Raw genomic sequence first — 16,156 nt, forward strand, 5'->3', positions numbered from 1 at the left:
TAGTGTAAAATGTATAAGTGTATGGTGCATCATTTAGGACACAGCTCAAGTCTTCTGAAGGCTTACAGTAGGTTTTGATGAGAAACAACCCAAAATCTAAGCCATGGGGAAAATAATTAGAACTCATAGAAGTCATACGTGTTCGGAACGACATGAGAATTATTAGTGAATAATGACAGAATTTTCAATTTTGGGTGAATTATTCCTTTAAAGTGCGTTGCATTTTTAACTTTCTTTTGATTTACTATATTGAAATTAAGCGAGAAATACTGGTTTTAGCTTAACTTGTATTGAACCTGGAACATACCTTTAAAATGCCATTATTTTCATTACTTCATACATTAAAACCTCATTACCCATACTTTTACAATAATATCCTTCCTAGAAATGGGCATCGCTTGAGGTTGGTTGTGCTACGAACTCACCAACTAACCACCACACAAATGCTACAGCCGCGTTGTCTGGGGTAAATAGAAAGGCTGAATAGCCGGTAATCCTAACATTAAAGTCTGTGTTGCCAGTAACTCGGCGTGAAAGTAAAATGTGTTAAACTATTGTGTATATGTTTGTGAAAGGCGGGAGTAGTTCCTAATACCTTAGCATCCCCAGCGAGCCCAATCGTCAGGTTTAGTTCAAACTAGAGGAAGATAAAGTCCCAAAATAGGCAATTACCAATTTGTCCATAAAACGGACAAAAGGGGGAAGAGAGGAAAATGGATGGCTTTTCTGAAGGAATTCGTGCGCACATCCGCTTCTCTGCCTCGCAGCATCTCCACCTATTTGGCGTCTCCACCAGATTGGTGTCACCTGGATCCGCCTCCACCTGGTCAGAGTCCTCTCTCAAATAAGCACTTCCCCTTCCATTACAGGAAATTGCAAAGGAATGCATAGGTACTCTCCCCCCCCCAAGCGGAGTGTGTATTGAGGAAGTGTGGTGTCTATCTGAGCACCTAATCTATTCCTTTTTTTTATTTATTTATTTTTTATTTGGCATGCCCAATTCCCAATGCGCTCTAGGTCCTCGTGGTCACCTCAATCTGGGTGGTGGAGGATGAATCTCAGTTGCCTTCATGTCTGAGACCGTCAATCCGTGCATTTTATCACGTGGCTTGTTGAGCGCGTTACAGCGGAGACCTAGCGCGTGTGGAGGCTTCACACTATTCTCCGCGGCATCCACGCACAACTCGCCACGTGCCCCACCAAGAGCGAGAACCACATTATAGCAACCACGAGGAGGTTTACCCAACGTGACTCTACCCACCCTAGCAACCGGGCCAACTGGTTGCTTAGGAAGCCTTACTGGAATCACTCAGCACGCCCTGGATTCGAACTTGTGACTCCAGATGTGGTAGATAGCGTCTTTACTAGCTGAGCTACCCAGGCCCCCCACCTAATCTATTCCTAACACCTGCAACACTATACTGTGCACCATCTTCCTCTGATAAACCCCTTTATTGTCATGGCAATTTGTTTCCCGCGGGCAATCGTTGGCACCTAGTTGAACAGATTATGTCTCATAAAGGGAAAGATCTAATGGATCAGGCAGAGTGCTGAGTGACTCCAACAACGGAGCCCATACCAGCCCACACACCACTGTGTGTGTGTGTGTGTGTATGTGTATCAATAATTCACATCATTACCCTCTGCTGATGTGTGTTCTCGTCTCGTGGCACTGGGGCTAGAGAATTTACTGCCCTGTGTGGAGAGGGAGTTTAAGAGCCCTTAGACCAGCAGTGTCAGACCCTCCTTCTCATAAAAGATCTTAAAAAGAGCTAGAGCTAGAGAATAGAGGGGATGGCAGAGGGACCGCTCACAAACAGACAGGATATCCTCTGTCAGCACTGAAAAAGGAGTGAAGGAATTAGCTGATAGAAGTGTCTTTTTGGTGCAATAAAGAAAAGGCACACATGCGACCCTATGAACTGTCCAATAAACATAAAACTAAAACTTTAAAGATGTACTCAGTAATCAAAAATGTAAAACATTCTTTTATGAATTAGCATTTAAAGTGTAAACAAGGGTGAGAATGCATTTTTGTGGGAATTGGAACTCTTCTATTATCTCAGTTGTCAAGTGTTGTTGCACTTAAAAGGGAGCACATGAGTTTATGACTGTTTGTTTTTGGTTTATGGCAGGGATGACACGTTCTCAGACACTCTGAGTCAGAAAGCGGACAGTGAGGCCAGCAGTGGACATGGAGGAGACGAGAAATTCTCCAGCAGGGACATGGGATCTCCAACGGACAGCAGGCTACCTGATCCATACATCAGTAGGTAAGTGTACAATTACAGATCCTAGAATCCCTCTTGCTTAAAACTATAAAAGGCAACATATACTAGTGCACTCCCTGCTGACTCTTTGACCATTTGAGCACAGTAAACTTTGATAGAGAACATGACATTGAAGTTAGGGGCCTTTCACACAGGACACGCTTTGCGCTCCATCTGTGCTATTTTTTAATCGTCGGTCTAAGTATAAATGTGCTCGACAGACATCTTTGGCAGCCATGTTTTTAAAATGCATTGTCCATTTAGGGGCCATTCACACAGGACAGGTTTCTGCATTTAGAAACGACGCAGCAATCACAATGGTCAAACAAGTCCATCTAGCGAATGTTTACATACAATAGAAAAACAATTAAAGGTGCTTTCACACATTTTGTTTTTTTAGTTTAGTTTAGAGCTTTATTAATCCCAATGGGGCAATTAGTTCAGACTGTCATGGTGCTTCACATATATAGACAACACTTAATACACATACATACAAATACTCAAAATGCATAAAATATATAGAGGGAAAAGATAAATAAATAATAGAAAAATGTATTGTGTTTGTTACATAAATGACTTGCTTCAGGTACAAAAGTCAGTCACTTCGTATCATTTGGGTCCAAACCATGGACTGATTGCTGCATCACCGTGCGTACAAGTGGTAGCTGTTTACCACTGTAACTAGGCAAAAACTTAGTAAGACATCAGCTTCACTATGTTATTGAAGTGAATTCGTCTCTTTGGATTTACCATCAAAACTTTACATGCAAAGAATGACACAAATGTTTGTCTGCCACGGATGCATTGAATGTGCAATGGTGTAAAGAATGTTATCATTTGTCTGTTGCGAGCCCGTGGATGCATTGCAAGAGATGTGGAGAATGTGAGCTGCTCTCTGTAGGCGATTTATTTGGAGAGAGGCAGGTATGAGAAATGCATTATACTATAATAATTGCGACCGTGAGCCTGCAAAGACACAAGATGTACATCATCAGGGTTGGGAAGGTTACTTTTAAAAAGTATTCCGCTACAGATTACAGAATACCTGCTGTAAAATGTAGCTTGTGACATATTCATTTCAATTAAAGGTCAGTAATATAATCTAAATACTTTGGATTGCATCTTCAGCACTGGCAGATTTTTTCAATTGTTTTGACTATAAACAAGTAAATAAAGTAAGAAAATACACTTTACTGTAAAAATACATTCTCCGAAAAAAAGCCTAAATATCTTATGCAGTTTTGCTACTCAAGTAAATTTTACTTGTTTTAAAGACAACAAGATTTAAATTCTCAGTAAGAATTAAATTTTTGCAGTACATCTTTGCCCTGTAATTCAAAGCTTTTACTAGAAAAAAAGTTATGCTCTAACATGAATTTTCTTCATTGAATTCATTATAAAATATAGTTTTATATATAGAAAAGATGCATGTAAAGGAAAGAAATGGCATTTTAGCTTAGCATAAAGCTAAATGTTCACATGACAGTTTACATAAGTTTAACTATTTTTGCTGCTCCAAAATTCAAAATCCAACAGAGTGTACACAATGACGTACTGTTCTGATTGTGTGTGGATTATGTTCATAAAATGAGGCAGAAAATATATTATTTGTAGCTTTTTATATGATGTTAAAGGCTACATTGGTTAGCATTTCTTGTAAAAATAAAAAATAAATAAAAAAATTCCCTAACCACATAAAAAACATTGACAAGACATGTAATCATGTATTTATTGGATTTATGTTTTATCTGTCAAAGCATTTCTGTTTTTTGTTAAGCTGTAGCTACTCTCTAAAGACAAAGTAATCTCACCTGTTGATGTGCATGCGCCCCCCACCGCCCCCCAAGAACTGATGTCACTTTGCTTAAATTAGTTCACATATACTATATAATCTAGTCAAAAAAAGAGTTAATAATGTTGACATTATAAAGATGTATAATTTGTCAACATTATGAACAATTTTGAACAGCACACTATATGGTAAACGTGAACTAATTTAAGCAAAGCAAAGACAAACCCATGGGTGGGGTCAATGAGCATCAACTTAAGTAATGAAAATACATTTTGAATGTAAGTATTCTGATTACCAATTATTTAAATTGTAACTGTAGTGGAATACAGCTACTAATATTTAGATTTTTAATATGTAATTCCGTTTCATGTATTCTGTTACTCCCCAACCCTAGCCATCGTCAATAGTGGTTCACTTTTTCGAATTAGGATGATTGCATTCATATTAGCAGGGAACCATACCAGATTTCACATGAACAGTACCCCAGACCACTTTTTCAAGGTGATTTGCGTGTGCACACACGAGTTCGGAAAAGAGCATTCACATAATCCAAACGCACCAATCTTTGAGGTCAAGTGAAAAGCACCCTAAGAAACTGCAGTTGGATGCAAGAACAAACTATCTATTTTCTAACCCTCACAAAACTTCATACGAGGGTTCTTAAGAGTATGAGGAACATTCTCAATTCCTGCAGTTTGCAGCTTATGACGGTTGAGGGCATGCCCTCATTTTGAACCTGTTTTGTTTTAGGCCTACTTTGAACATTCTTTGTGTTACTGTGTAACTTTACACTTGTGTTTGTTCTGCTCTGTTCTATATTTCATTCTGTTGATTTGTTTTGTATTCATTTTGTCCCTGGATTGCACTCTTTGTCACGTACATCTATGTTTCCTGCCTCTTAAATCTTTCATTGCATTTTTCTTTATTTCGATGTTCTCCATGTCCCTCCGTAAGTGCATTTATCAAACAAACTTCCTCAAGGAAGAGGATGGCTTCCTCTGCGATTTATAAACTGAATGAAATTATGGCAATCAAATCCTAAAGTGGTCTCCAAAAGACAAATATCCCCTTTGAAATGTCAGCACTTTTCCTAGAAGAGGGGGTGATGTACTCAAACACAAACTCGGTACGTTTACATTCAGTTTGCCAGAAATCTGAATAAGCAGTGACGGTGTGATTATTGCAGTACAATAACAGACTCCATGCAGCACAGTTGAAATAAAAGTACACTAAGAATTAAAGGTATAGTTCACTCAAAATTAAAATGATCATCATTTATTCTCCCTCTTGTTGTTCCAAACTCGTATGACTTACTTTCTTCCATAGAGCACAAAGGAGATGTTAGGCAGAATGTTAGGGACTGACAGTCTCAATCGTCTAGTAACATCTCTTCTAGTGTACCACGGAAAAAGATAGCAATGTGGGTTTTTAACAACGTGAGGGTGAGTAAATGATGACAGAATTTTTAATGTCCCGCATGAAAATATAAGTGGTCCATGCTGCAGTGTATCATTGCATTGCAGCAGCATTTTAATACAGTGCAGTACGCCCCCTGCTGGACAAACTTCTGCTCAACTGCTATATTGGATACAATTGCACTCAGATCCAAGCCAGTCCCTCTTACTTTAATTTTAATCATTGCAAGCAACACATTAGTATCATATGATATAGTTACATAACACATAAATGTATGCATCAAGGATTGTCAAAATGATTATAAGCGCATTAAGTACAAATTAAGCAGAGTCATGTTTGAACAGCTATGATAGATCTCGCTAATTGAGATCATTTATGTGTTATGTAGCAACCCACAGAAATTAGAGACCACGTGATGAAACAGTTTAGCTGTTAGCTCGAAAATGAAAACAACCTGTGATATGTATGTCATCTGTGCTTTTAAAGGGATAGTTCATCCAAAAATGAAAATTCTGGCATTGTTTACACACCCTCATTTAGTTCCAAACCCATATGACTCTTTCCATACAATGAGAGTTTAAAGTGACAATGCCTGTCAAGCTCCAAAAAAAGCACCATAAAAGTTGTCCATACAACATTTCAAGTCTTTTGAAGCCTTACGATAGTGTTGTGTGAAAAACAGGCTGAAATTAAGTTATTGTTCACTGAAAATTTCTTCTTTCACAAAAGTAGTTTTACACAGAAAAAAACAGCATACAGGTTTAGAATGACATGAGGGTGTGTAAATAATGTCAGAATTTTCATAATTGGGTGAACTATTCCTTTAAGCATTGAACCTTAATTGGTCAAGTAATTTTTATTTATTTTTTTTAAAGAGAGAGATATCTTGATATTTTAGCTTTATGCAACCTCTTTGGTTCCCAAATGTCGATTTTAATCCTCACCCCAGGCATCTTTTCTGTGAAGCTCTTTTGGTTTGTCTAAAACTGTGAAATCTGCAGTCATAATGCATCAATATTGCACATGCTAAGCAACATGTCATGAATATGCAGAGTAGGTCTTACAAAAGACACTGTGGAGATGCTTCTGACACTCATGCTAATTATGAATTAGTGCTGAAGGTTAGTGGTAAAAGCACACATGCTTGACGTTGCCAAATGCAGTGTGTGATGGCTAGTATGTACCCATGTGAGTTTAAACCATGTCCACCACGTAGCATTTAGCTAACAGTATTCAAAATAGTGAGTGTTGTGGAGGCGGACAGATTAAAAGGCAGGTATTTTTATCTCTAAACACCTCAGGTATGTAAATATACTTATTATACACTTAAATATGCATTAGAAGGCCAGAAGAAACTTTCACCATTGTTGTTTTTGACTCTTTTAAAATTTTTAAATGTGTAACCACAGTATTTGGAAATTGAGCAATCTATTTAAATTCCTCTCTTTCTTCATTTTATTCTCCACATCTTTTTGAAATTATATTAAACTGCTTAACAGAATGATTCCATTCAAACTTTGTATTGTAGATTGTAATTTTGTAATTTATTTTTCTGTTTCTATCTGTTTTTATAAGCATTATACTTTTAGTACATACAAAATTCAAGATTAAAAATTTACCATTGACTTAGACTTAAAATGTTTGTTATTCAAAATCTAACTAACAGCAATGATGGTATTGTGATATTTGCATACTGAATTGATCTATTTAACCATCTATAACCATCTTTACTCTGCAAAGACGGCACAGAAAATTATCATGACAAATGCAAATTTTCGGCAAACTGTGTTATTTCTGCTCCCCTATGTCGCTAAATAGAATTGCACTAATGGTGACTGATTTCTTAGTTTCAAACATGAAAACACTCCCTCTGTCTGCCATTGGTCAAGTGAATAGTGAATTTCTACAATGGCACTTGTAACCGAAAACTACTTTGTTTGAATGATGCAGCATCCAGGCCACTAGGTGTCAGTGTAAGCCACTTCAACATACATAAAAAAAAAAAAATAATGACTGAGTGCACCTTTAAAGATGACTCTGCATATTAAGTCGGGATAGGAGTAAGTAGTTTACATCTCCTTTCAGGGGTCTTTTGTGCATTTCATTTACACAGCTTACATAAAACCTTAAGTCATTTTTATTTGTATAGCACTTTTCACAACACACATCGTTTCAAAGCAGCTTTACAGGAAATCATGCATTAACAAAATAAAATGTAAACTGTAATATCTATAAAGTCTTAGTGATCATTATGTAGTTTGATTAAATATGATTGTAAATTGTGTATAGAAATTAAATAATTTAATATTAATTGTATTTAGAAACCCAGTAAGCAAGCTGAAGGCAAGCCAAAGATGTTGGTTAATGGAGAAAAATAACCTTGGGAGAAACCAGGCTCACTGTGGGGGCCAGTTCCCCTGTAGCTAACCAGCATGAATATAATGCCAATATTAGTTATTTGTGTGCAGTGCAAATCATGGTTTAAAATGAGTAAACTAAGTAAGTGTTAAGGTCCATTTGTTTTGTTTTTTGTGTTTTTTTTTTTTTTTTTTTTTTGTTTTTTTTTTTGGTTAAATAAAAAAAATTACATTTTTTATTTTAAGATTAATGACTAATGTCTTTGAAGTCCATCCTGGATTAACTGCATAAGTTCACATAGATGTATTGTCCTTTGTTAGGTGGCTGCTGAAGGCTTTTGTTGGCAGTTAAATGATAGTCTATTCTATTTTAAGAGTGTAGTACATCAATAGACAAAGGTGATGCAGTTAGAGATAAATGATGAGGTGCATCACAGTTCAACCTGCAGTTAATTTCGGTGGGGTCCATCCTAAATCCAAGGTTCAGGCAGTGGCGTATGAAGTATCCCATGTCTTACAGTTGGAGTTGGCATCACTTCATCCTCTGAAGTCAAAAGATTGAAGTGATGTCTGGCTGGCACTGGCTGTAGTTTGTCGTTATCTCTAAGCGACTCGTAGCAGTGGAGTCTGACACAAAGCAGGAACAGAGCTGGATCTGGCTGGCTCTGGTAACCTCGAGATATGAATCCCAAGGTTGAGACAGGGAAACAAATAAAATAATATTAGCGTAGATGCCATTCAATTTTATGCAGAGGTATAGATCAAGATGGATGTTTCTGGTTCTGGCAGACCTAACTAAAGCAGCCTAATTGTGAGTTGAAGGATAAATTAGGTGTATGCCTGGCAAAATAGAGTCTTTAGTCTAGACTTAAACTGAGTGAGTGTGTCTGCATCCCGGACAGTGTTTAACACAATTTTTTACTGCCTTCCAAACACTTGTATTTCCTTCAGGACATGCAAATCTATTTGCTTATAAATCTATATTTTTCTTCCTATCTTTCCTCCTTGTTTAGCCGACACAGGAAGAGAAGTGACCCCCCAACCCGCCGGCCTCCAGCCCGGCCCTCTGACGCTCACTGCATGGTCCACCCCTCTCAGTGCCACCACAATAACCACAGCAGCCACGGTAGTCACGGCACACCAGACTTGGGCTCCAAAGTGATGGGTCACTACAGCCCGCGGGACATGCTGAGGGGAAGAGGACACATACCCATGGACAGTCCCGAGAGACGCAGACGGATGGGCCACGGCAGCCTGACCAACATTAGCCGCCACGAGTCGATAAAGAAGATGGAAAGCCCGCCCATCCGCAGGTCCACATCTTCAGGCCAGTACACAAGCTTCACCGAGCCTCACGGCAAGAGTCTGGATGCAGAGACCATCGCACAGGTCAGCGGGAGGCGAGCGACGACGCCCCTCACACCATGCGCAGCAGGCCCAGCCCTGTAACATAGTCAGTTACTGCCTCATGTTACTAATGACTAATGCGTATCTGTACAAAACACACATAATCACACACACATACACACACTGTCAGATTTAAAGAAGGCCTAGTTATGGAACAAAGAACGACATCAGTAATAGGTTGAACCCTTAATTTTACACTAACTATCCACTCACTAAGTATGTGTAAATAATCACCAGTGGTTTCAGAACATTTATTGCGTCCCCTTAATACTGTATTTCAAGTATTGTGCCACTTATCCTCCTGGGACCCAGTAAAAACGTTGTTTTCGTTATTATACTATAATGTATTTTAGTAATTATAGTTTACACATTATTTTTAAAAACATGGACAAATAAAAGTATTCCCGACTTCCTTAAATTCTTTATATTTTTTGTTGGCATCTTGCAATACAAAAAAAAAATTATAATAATTAGAGTAGGTGCTTGGCAAAGTGTCACGGCAAAATCTCATATTTCATTCAGATGTTATTTTGGGGGGGCAATTCTCACAAAACCTGTCAAGAAAATGTCCCTGTCCAATTTTACTACAAAATCAAAATAAGAAATTTTATTTTTCACATACAAAATGAAGCCTATTTATAGAGCTTTTTTACATTATGGCATTATTTTCACAGTTTTCAAGATATGCACATATTACCACAATGGGAAAAAAGATGGTTATTATAATTCTCTCATTAACACAACGTGAAAGAATTATTTAAATTGAAAAGTATTTATACGTCATAGCAGTACATCCTTGGTACTGCCTTTAATTTTTGCTGATTTTAATTTTAAAAATCATTTTACAACAGCATCTTTTTTATTATAATACAGTAAAAAATGACTGTTACAGTAATGAGTCATCATTGAAAAAAATGGTAAAAGTAAAACATCCGGATGCATTACGGTAATGAAAATTGGGTGGTTAAATGTGCTTAAGTGTCCTGAAAATAATTATAAAAAATAAAAATGTAATGGTCCTCAATGAAGGCTTCATTTTCTTTATGCGAAATATACAGAGGGCATGTATAAAATAAATAAACAAATACTCTGAAAATTGAAATTAATAGTATGCCTAGTTGATTATACACCTACTGTTCCTTTTTCAAACATTTTTTTTGATGTCAGACATTTAAAAAAAAAAAAAAAACAATGAGTGAAATTTTCAATTACCAAAACCTCAAACATTTGGGATATTGGAAAAGCCCAGGATGTCCTCTTTAAGAGACACCAGAGTTACTGTTGAATGTATGATCTCAGAAAAATTCACTTAAACAAATTGCTGGGTCCCAGAAGGTTAAATATTAGCTTTGTTCATTACTAACAATCTAACCGTTTCACAAACTCTGTAAGTAAATTTGACATTATTGTTGTAACGATGGTCAGTGCATGGAGTGTACTTGTCAAGTTAACCTTGTGTGGCATGCACCGAGGAATGATAAATATTATTATTATAATTCTGTCTCAGTCTGTGCAGTTATATTGGCTTCAGTGGCTTTGTAGAAACTGGTTCGTTAAAGTAGTAGCGTCTGCGAATAAGGCTAGCTTGCGCATGTCCAACAGTAGTATCGCTGAGCTCAGTCAAATAATATTTCACTCAAAATCAAACTCACACATTCAGTACTGGCCCGTGGCTTAGCAGTTAATGTAATCCATAAATTTTCGGCCTTGGTGCTCATGTAGGAGATGCAGGTTTGAATCCAGTCAGTGTCACCCCATCATTTCTTTCACCTTTGTACTGTCAAAATACCATACTTTATAATCATCATATTCTGTATTACCATTCCCCGTCCCTTGTCTCTCTATGATTGTCTCTCTGTCTCTCCTGTAGGACATTGAGGAGACGATGAACACTGCTCTGAATGAGCTGAAGGAGCTAGAAAGGCAGAGTTCTGCCAAACATGCCCCTGATGTGGTGCTGGACACCCTGGAGCAGATGAAGAATGTTCCCACTCCGGCCAGCTCCACCGAGTCCCTCAGCCAACTGCACGGTCTCCTGCTGCGGCCCGCCGTCACCGAGCTGCCCATGCGCCGTAGCACAAGTTCGTCCAGCGACACCATGAGCACCTTCAAGCCCGCAGTGGCTCCACGCATGGGGGTGCAGCTCAAGCCCCCTGCTCTGCGGCCCAAGCCCATGGTGACCATACCTAAGACGGGAGCAGCGCAGCATCCGGCGCCCCCTCCACAGGATCCACTAGACAAATCCTGCACCATGTGACCTTATTCAGGGACAGAGAGGACACAACAGTTGAGGGACAACATAAGATAAAGACCACTGCAATAGGAGCTAGATTTATAGTTTGACTTCCATTTGTGGTTCTTCTTGTTGCTCTGTGGCATCAATGTCCTCTCCAACATTTCATTTGCTTTAGAGAGGAATGGACTAAAGCAAATAAACTGTAGGTTAAATACAGAAACTTTAATACAGATGTAGAAATAAGTCTCTTGATACTTTGTTACTGTGATCAGCATTACCAAGCTCACTAGCTGGGCTTTGAAAATGTGTGTATGAAATGTTAATGTTATAGGGTGAACTAAAGAGATAGTTCACCCAAAAATGAACATTCTCTCATCATTTACTCACCCTCATGCCATCCCAGATGTGTATGACTTACTGACCTTTTCCATTTTTGTGTAAATTATCCCTTTAAACAGGTGTGTACTATTTTAGAGGGTTATACTTGCTCTTGCGTGTAGGTGTAACTTGTCACTTTAATAAAACAAAGGGACATTCTTAGATCTTGTAGAGCAAGATACCTATAATGTACTGTTTGCTTGCATGTACAACACCTTATTTCCCTCTGTGATACTCTGTGTGAATAGATTAAGGAATTCAGACTTTGATACTAAAGAAAGCAACAATTCACTTTGGCTTCCTGTGTGGTTAGGGTGACTTTTTACATCAGTAGTTTACATCCAGACTGCTAAATGTGAATAATACAGAAACTAAGCGGGGTCTTTGGTTTCTTTGTGTGTTTACAGCTTACGGGAAATATAGTCTTTACATCTCAGAGTGTTTGTCTAGTTGAACCTGCCTGGTTGGCTTTTTGACTTTTTGGAGTGAGTGGAATGTTGATGTTGGAAACCTCACTGCCACATTAGGGCATGTAATGTTACATCTGATGCCCATTCTGATTGGCTGTTGGAGGCAGTTGGAAGTTGTCAACTCCTAAGTTGTATCTGCAAGGCTTTACTTTGAATATTATATTTTTTGATAATAATATTTGAATATATGCCCAGTGAGTTTGCATACACCACATCTGCATTGAACATGTTGAACAACCATTTCCCCAGTTGAATGGTTACTTTGTTCATTTGTTAAGTACTTCAATAATTTTCTTATTTAGATAGATATATATTATATATACAAATGTACATCCACTAAACCTTTTTTCTTATCTACATTACATTGTCCCAGATCAAAGAGTTGCTCACTAGAGGCAATGTTTTCTTTCTATATTTGTTTTAGTATCTGTCTGCTTGGTTAGATGTACAGTGCTGTGGAAAGAATCTGCCCCATCCTGATTTCTTCTGTTTTTGTGTGTTTTTCATACTAAATTGTTTTAGATCTCAAACATGATATAACATAAAACAAAGGCAACCTGAGTAAACACAAAATACAGTTTTCAAATATATATATATATATATATATAATTGAAGCAAAAAAAGTTATCCAACACCTATGTCACTCATGTGAAAAACTAACTACCCCCTTTAACTTAATGGCTGGTTGTGCCACCTTTAGAAGCAACAACTGCTAGCAAACGCTTCCAATAACTGGAGATCAGACTTTCACAACACTGTGGTGGAATTTTGGCCCACTCTTCTTTGCAGAACTGCTTTACTTCAGCCACATTGAAAGGTTTTTGAGCATGACCTGCCCATTTAAGGCTCTGCCACAGCATCTCAATCGGGTTCAAGTCAGGACTTTGACTAGACCACTCCAAAACTTTAATTTAGCTTCTTTTGAGCCATTCAGAGGTGGACTTACTCCTATGCTTTGGATCATTGTCTTGCTGCATAATCCAGTTGTGCTTGAGCTTCAACTCTGATGACCGATGACTGGTCATTGTCCTTTAGGATTTTTTTGGTAGAGAGCAGAATGTTTCCCTCAAACAAGGTCACCTGGCCCTGAAGAAGCAAAGCATCCCCACACCATCACACCACCACCACTATGCTTGACCGTAGGTATGATGTTCTTTTTGTGGAATTCTGTGTTTGATTTAAACCAGATGTAACAGGACCCCTGTCTTCGAAACAGTTCCACTTTCGACTCATCAGTTCACAGAACATTCTCCCAAAAGCTTTGAGGATCATCAAAGTGTGTTTTGGCAAAATTCAAACGAGCCTTAATGTTCTTTTGGGTTAGCAGTGGTTTTCACCTCACCACACTTCCATGGATGCCATTTTTGGCCAGTATCTTTCTGATAGTGGAATCATGAACAGTGACCTTTATTGATGCGTGAGAGGCCTGCAGTTCCTTGGATGTTGTCCTTGACTTCCTGGATGAGTTGCGCTGTGTTCTTGGAGGAATTTTGGAAGGTCGGCCACTTCTGGGAAGGTTCACGACTGTGCCAAGTTTTATCTGCTTGGAGATAATGGCTCTCACTCTGGTTCTTTGGAGTCCCAGAGCCTTTGAAATAGCTTTGTAACCCTTCCCAGACTGTTGTATTTCAATCACCTTTTTCCATCATCATTTCTTGAATTTCTTTAGACCTTTGGCATAGTGTGCTACTGGGTGAGACCTTTTAGCTGACTTCATGCTGCTGAAACACTTCTATTTATGTGTTGATTTGATTGAACAGGGCTGACAGTAATCAGGCCTGGGTGTGTCTAGTCCAGCTAAACCCTGTTATGAATGCAGTTTCATAGATTTGAGGATTTAGTAACTAACGGGGCAAATACTTTCACACAAGCCCAGTTGGTATTGGATAACTTTTTTGCTTCAATAAATAACATTATCATTTAAAAACTGTATTTTGTGTTTACTCAGATTGCCTTTTTTATATTAGATTTTGTTTGAATTTTTGAAACAATTTAGTATGAGATATACCAAAAAACAGAAGAAATCATGGGCAGATACTTTTGTGAATAGTTAAGTCTAGCTGACAAAAAACGTGAAGTTGTTCTACAAGTGCTGCTTAGAATGTGATACGGATAGTTTACAAAAAGCTTTCCTAGTCTGCTTAGCTGTCTAAATGCTCGGCTTGGCTCTATCCTATAAAGCATGAATGATAATCCTTGTAGTTGTGATGTGCAAGTACTTTTCTAGAAACATTTTGAAAAGATTTAAGGCAGTAGTTCTTGTTGTTTCACCAAACAAGGGAATGACACTGATAGCCATGGACTTAGAGACTGTTACTGCAGTACTTTAATGGAATAGTACTGGTTTTCTTGTTATCTCCCATTAACCCTTTTTAATAATGTCACTTACAGCGCCTCACCCAAATTAAAGGGATAGTTCACCCAAAAATAAATAAAATGTTTACTCACCTAGATGTTGTTCCTAACCTGTTTGATTTTCTCTCTTCTGTGGAAAACAGAAGAAGTAAGGAAGAGTGTTAGCCTCAGTCACCATTCACTGCAAGATACCCAAAGACGAAGAATTTGCACTCACAAAAGGCCAGTGATTTAACTCCAACCAGATAAAGAGCCAAAATCACAATAGCTGTAATGGGATTTCATTTATAGTATTTCAATCCGACAATAATGCATCCATTTCTGACATTAATGATGAATCGTACAAGTGCATTTATATTATTACAACAGTTTGACAACACAAAAGCTTATAATGTGTGTGTGCTTGTACTGTATTCATTGATAATTATACATAAATGTACTCACATTTAGGTAGAATATGTTCTGAAATGTGTTTGGATGACTATACAGAATTTTGCCCATTGTCCATTACTGAACCAAGGGAACAAACTGCATCTAACTTTAAGGAAAATATAAGCAATGCCTGTTTTTAACATTTAATTATAAGGTTGTTGAGCATACTAAAGCCTTTTGTTTACCAATTGTTACTGAGCAATATTACAAACAAAGTTTTTTTTTTTTTTTTAAAAGAGTACATTACATTGATAAGCCTTATAAAATAGTGTTCTCCCTGCAAATCTATAAACAGTAGCGAATCTCTGTACTTAATAGCTGTTATAACGGTGTTGCCATGAATATCTCTGTACTATGTACTTGTGAAGTGCCTTTAAAACTATTTTAGAGAAACTTCATACAAACGTCCTCTGTGCTGTGGCATTCTTATTTCAGATCCAGTGTACCCAGTTGGGATTACAGTAAATAAATTATTACTAACATGGTTCTGTTAATTAAGTTGTATGAATGGTCAAGTAAAGATACTGCTTATCCGTTGTGATGGCACTTTTATGTAAGACTGTATATTTGGCATGTGACATCCTAAAAAGTTGTAGAGCTCTTTGGAGGATTGCTCCTTTCTAATAAAGAACATAGTTTGGCAAGTCTACTGTGGTATTGGTCTTGTATCTCCATCTTCTCCACCCTATGAAAGCTTTTAAAGCTAATGTTTTTAAGAGACTATACTTTTATTATTATTATTATTTAGAAATGCACAGTACAGTATTATGTGTTTTTGTTTTTAGCGGTGTAGTTACAAATAAATAATTTTCATCATTATTAATACAAAGTATTATTATAAACATTTTTTAATAAAAATAATACGTTTTTAAGTATGGTCTTGATTTCCCAAATTCTACTGCTAATAAGCTCTGGTGCAAGCAACGGCAGAGCATTTTGAAAAACAAAGTCAGGTGACAACGTTGTTCCAAACAACCTTTATTATGTGTCTTGCTTTAGTGCCTTGTTTTGTAAAATTGACTGCTAAACTACATGGTTCATTG

General features: G+C 37.6%; 1 protein-coding gene across 2 annotated transcripts in view; it reads left to right on the forward strand.

Annotated features, from left to right (window-relative positions):
- Positions 1–15,760, forward strand: part of srgap1a (SLIT-ROBO Rho GTPase activating protein 1a) — a 190,739-nt gene extending 174,979 nt beyond the window's left edge. Inside the window, exons 20-22 of one of the 2 annotated variants that reach the window (XM_051724425.1) lie at positions 2,136–2,273; positions 8,849–9,224; positions 11,113–15,760. In XM_051724425.1, the coding sequence (XP_051580385.1) occupies positions 2,136–2,273; positions 8,849–9,224; positions 11,113–11,499 (901 nt within the window). In that variant the 3' untranslated portion in view covers positions 11,500–15,760. Of the gene's footprint in view, positions 1–2,135; positions 2,274–8,848; positions 9,289–11,112 lie in introns of both variants that reach the window. The other variant, XM_051724426.1, reaches the window with a different exon arrangement.
- Positions 15,761–16,156: the final 396 nt, after the last annotated feature.

This window comes from Myxocyprinus asiaticus, chromosome 18 (assembly GCF_019703515.2).
Source record: "Myxocyprinus asiaticus isolate MX2 ecotype Aquarium Trade chromosome 18, UBuf_Myxa_2, whole genome shotgun sequence".
NCBI classification, from domain to species: Eukaryota; Metazoa; Chordata; class Actinopteri; order Cypriniformes; family Catostomidae; genus Myxocyprinus; species Myxocyprinus asiaticus.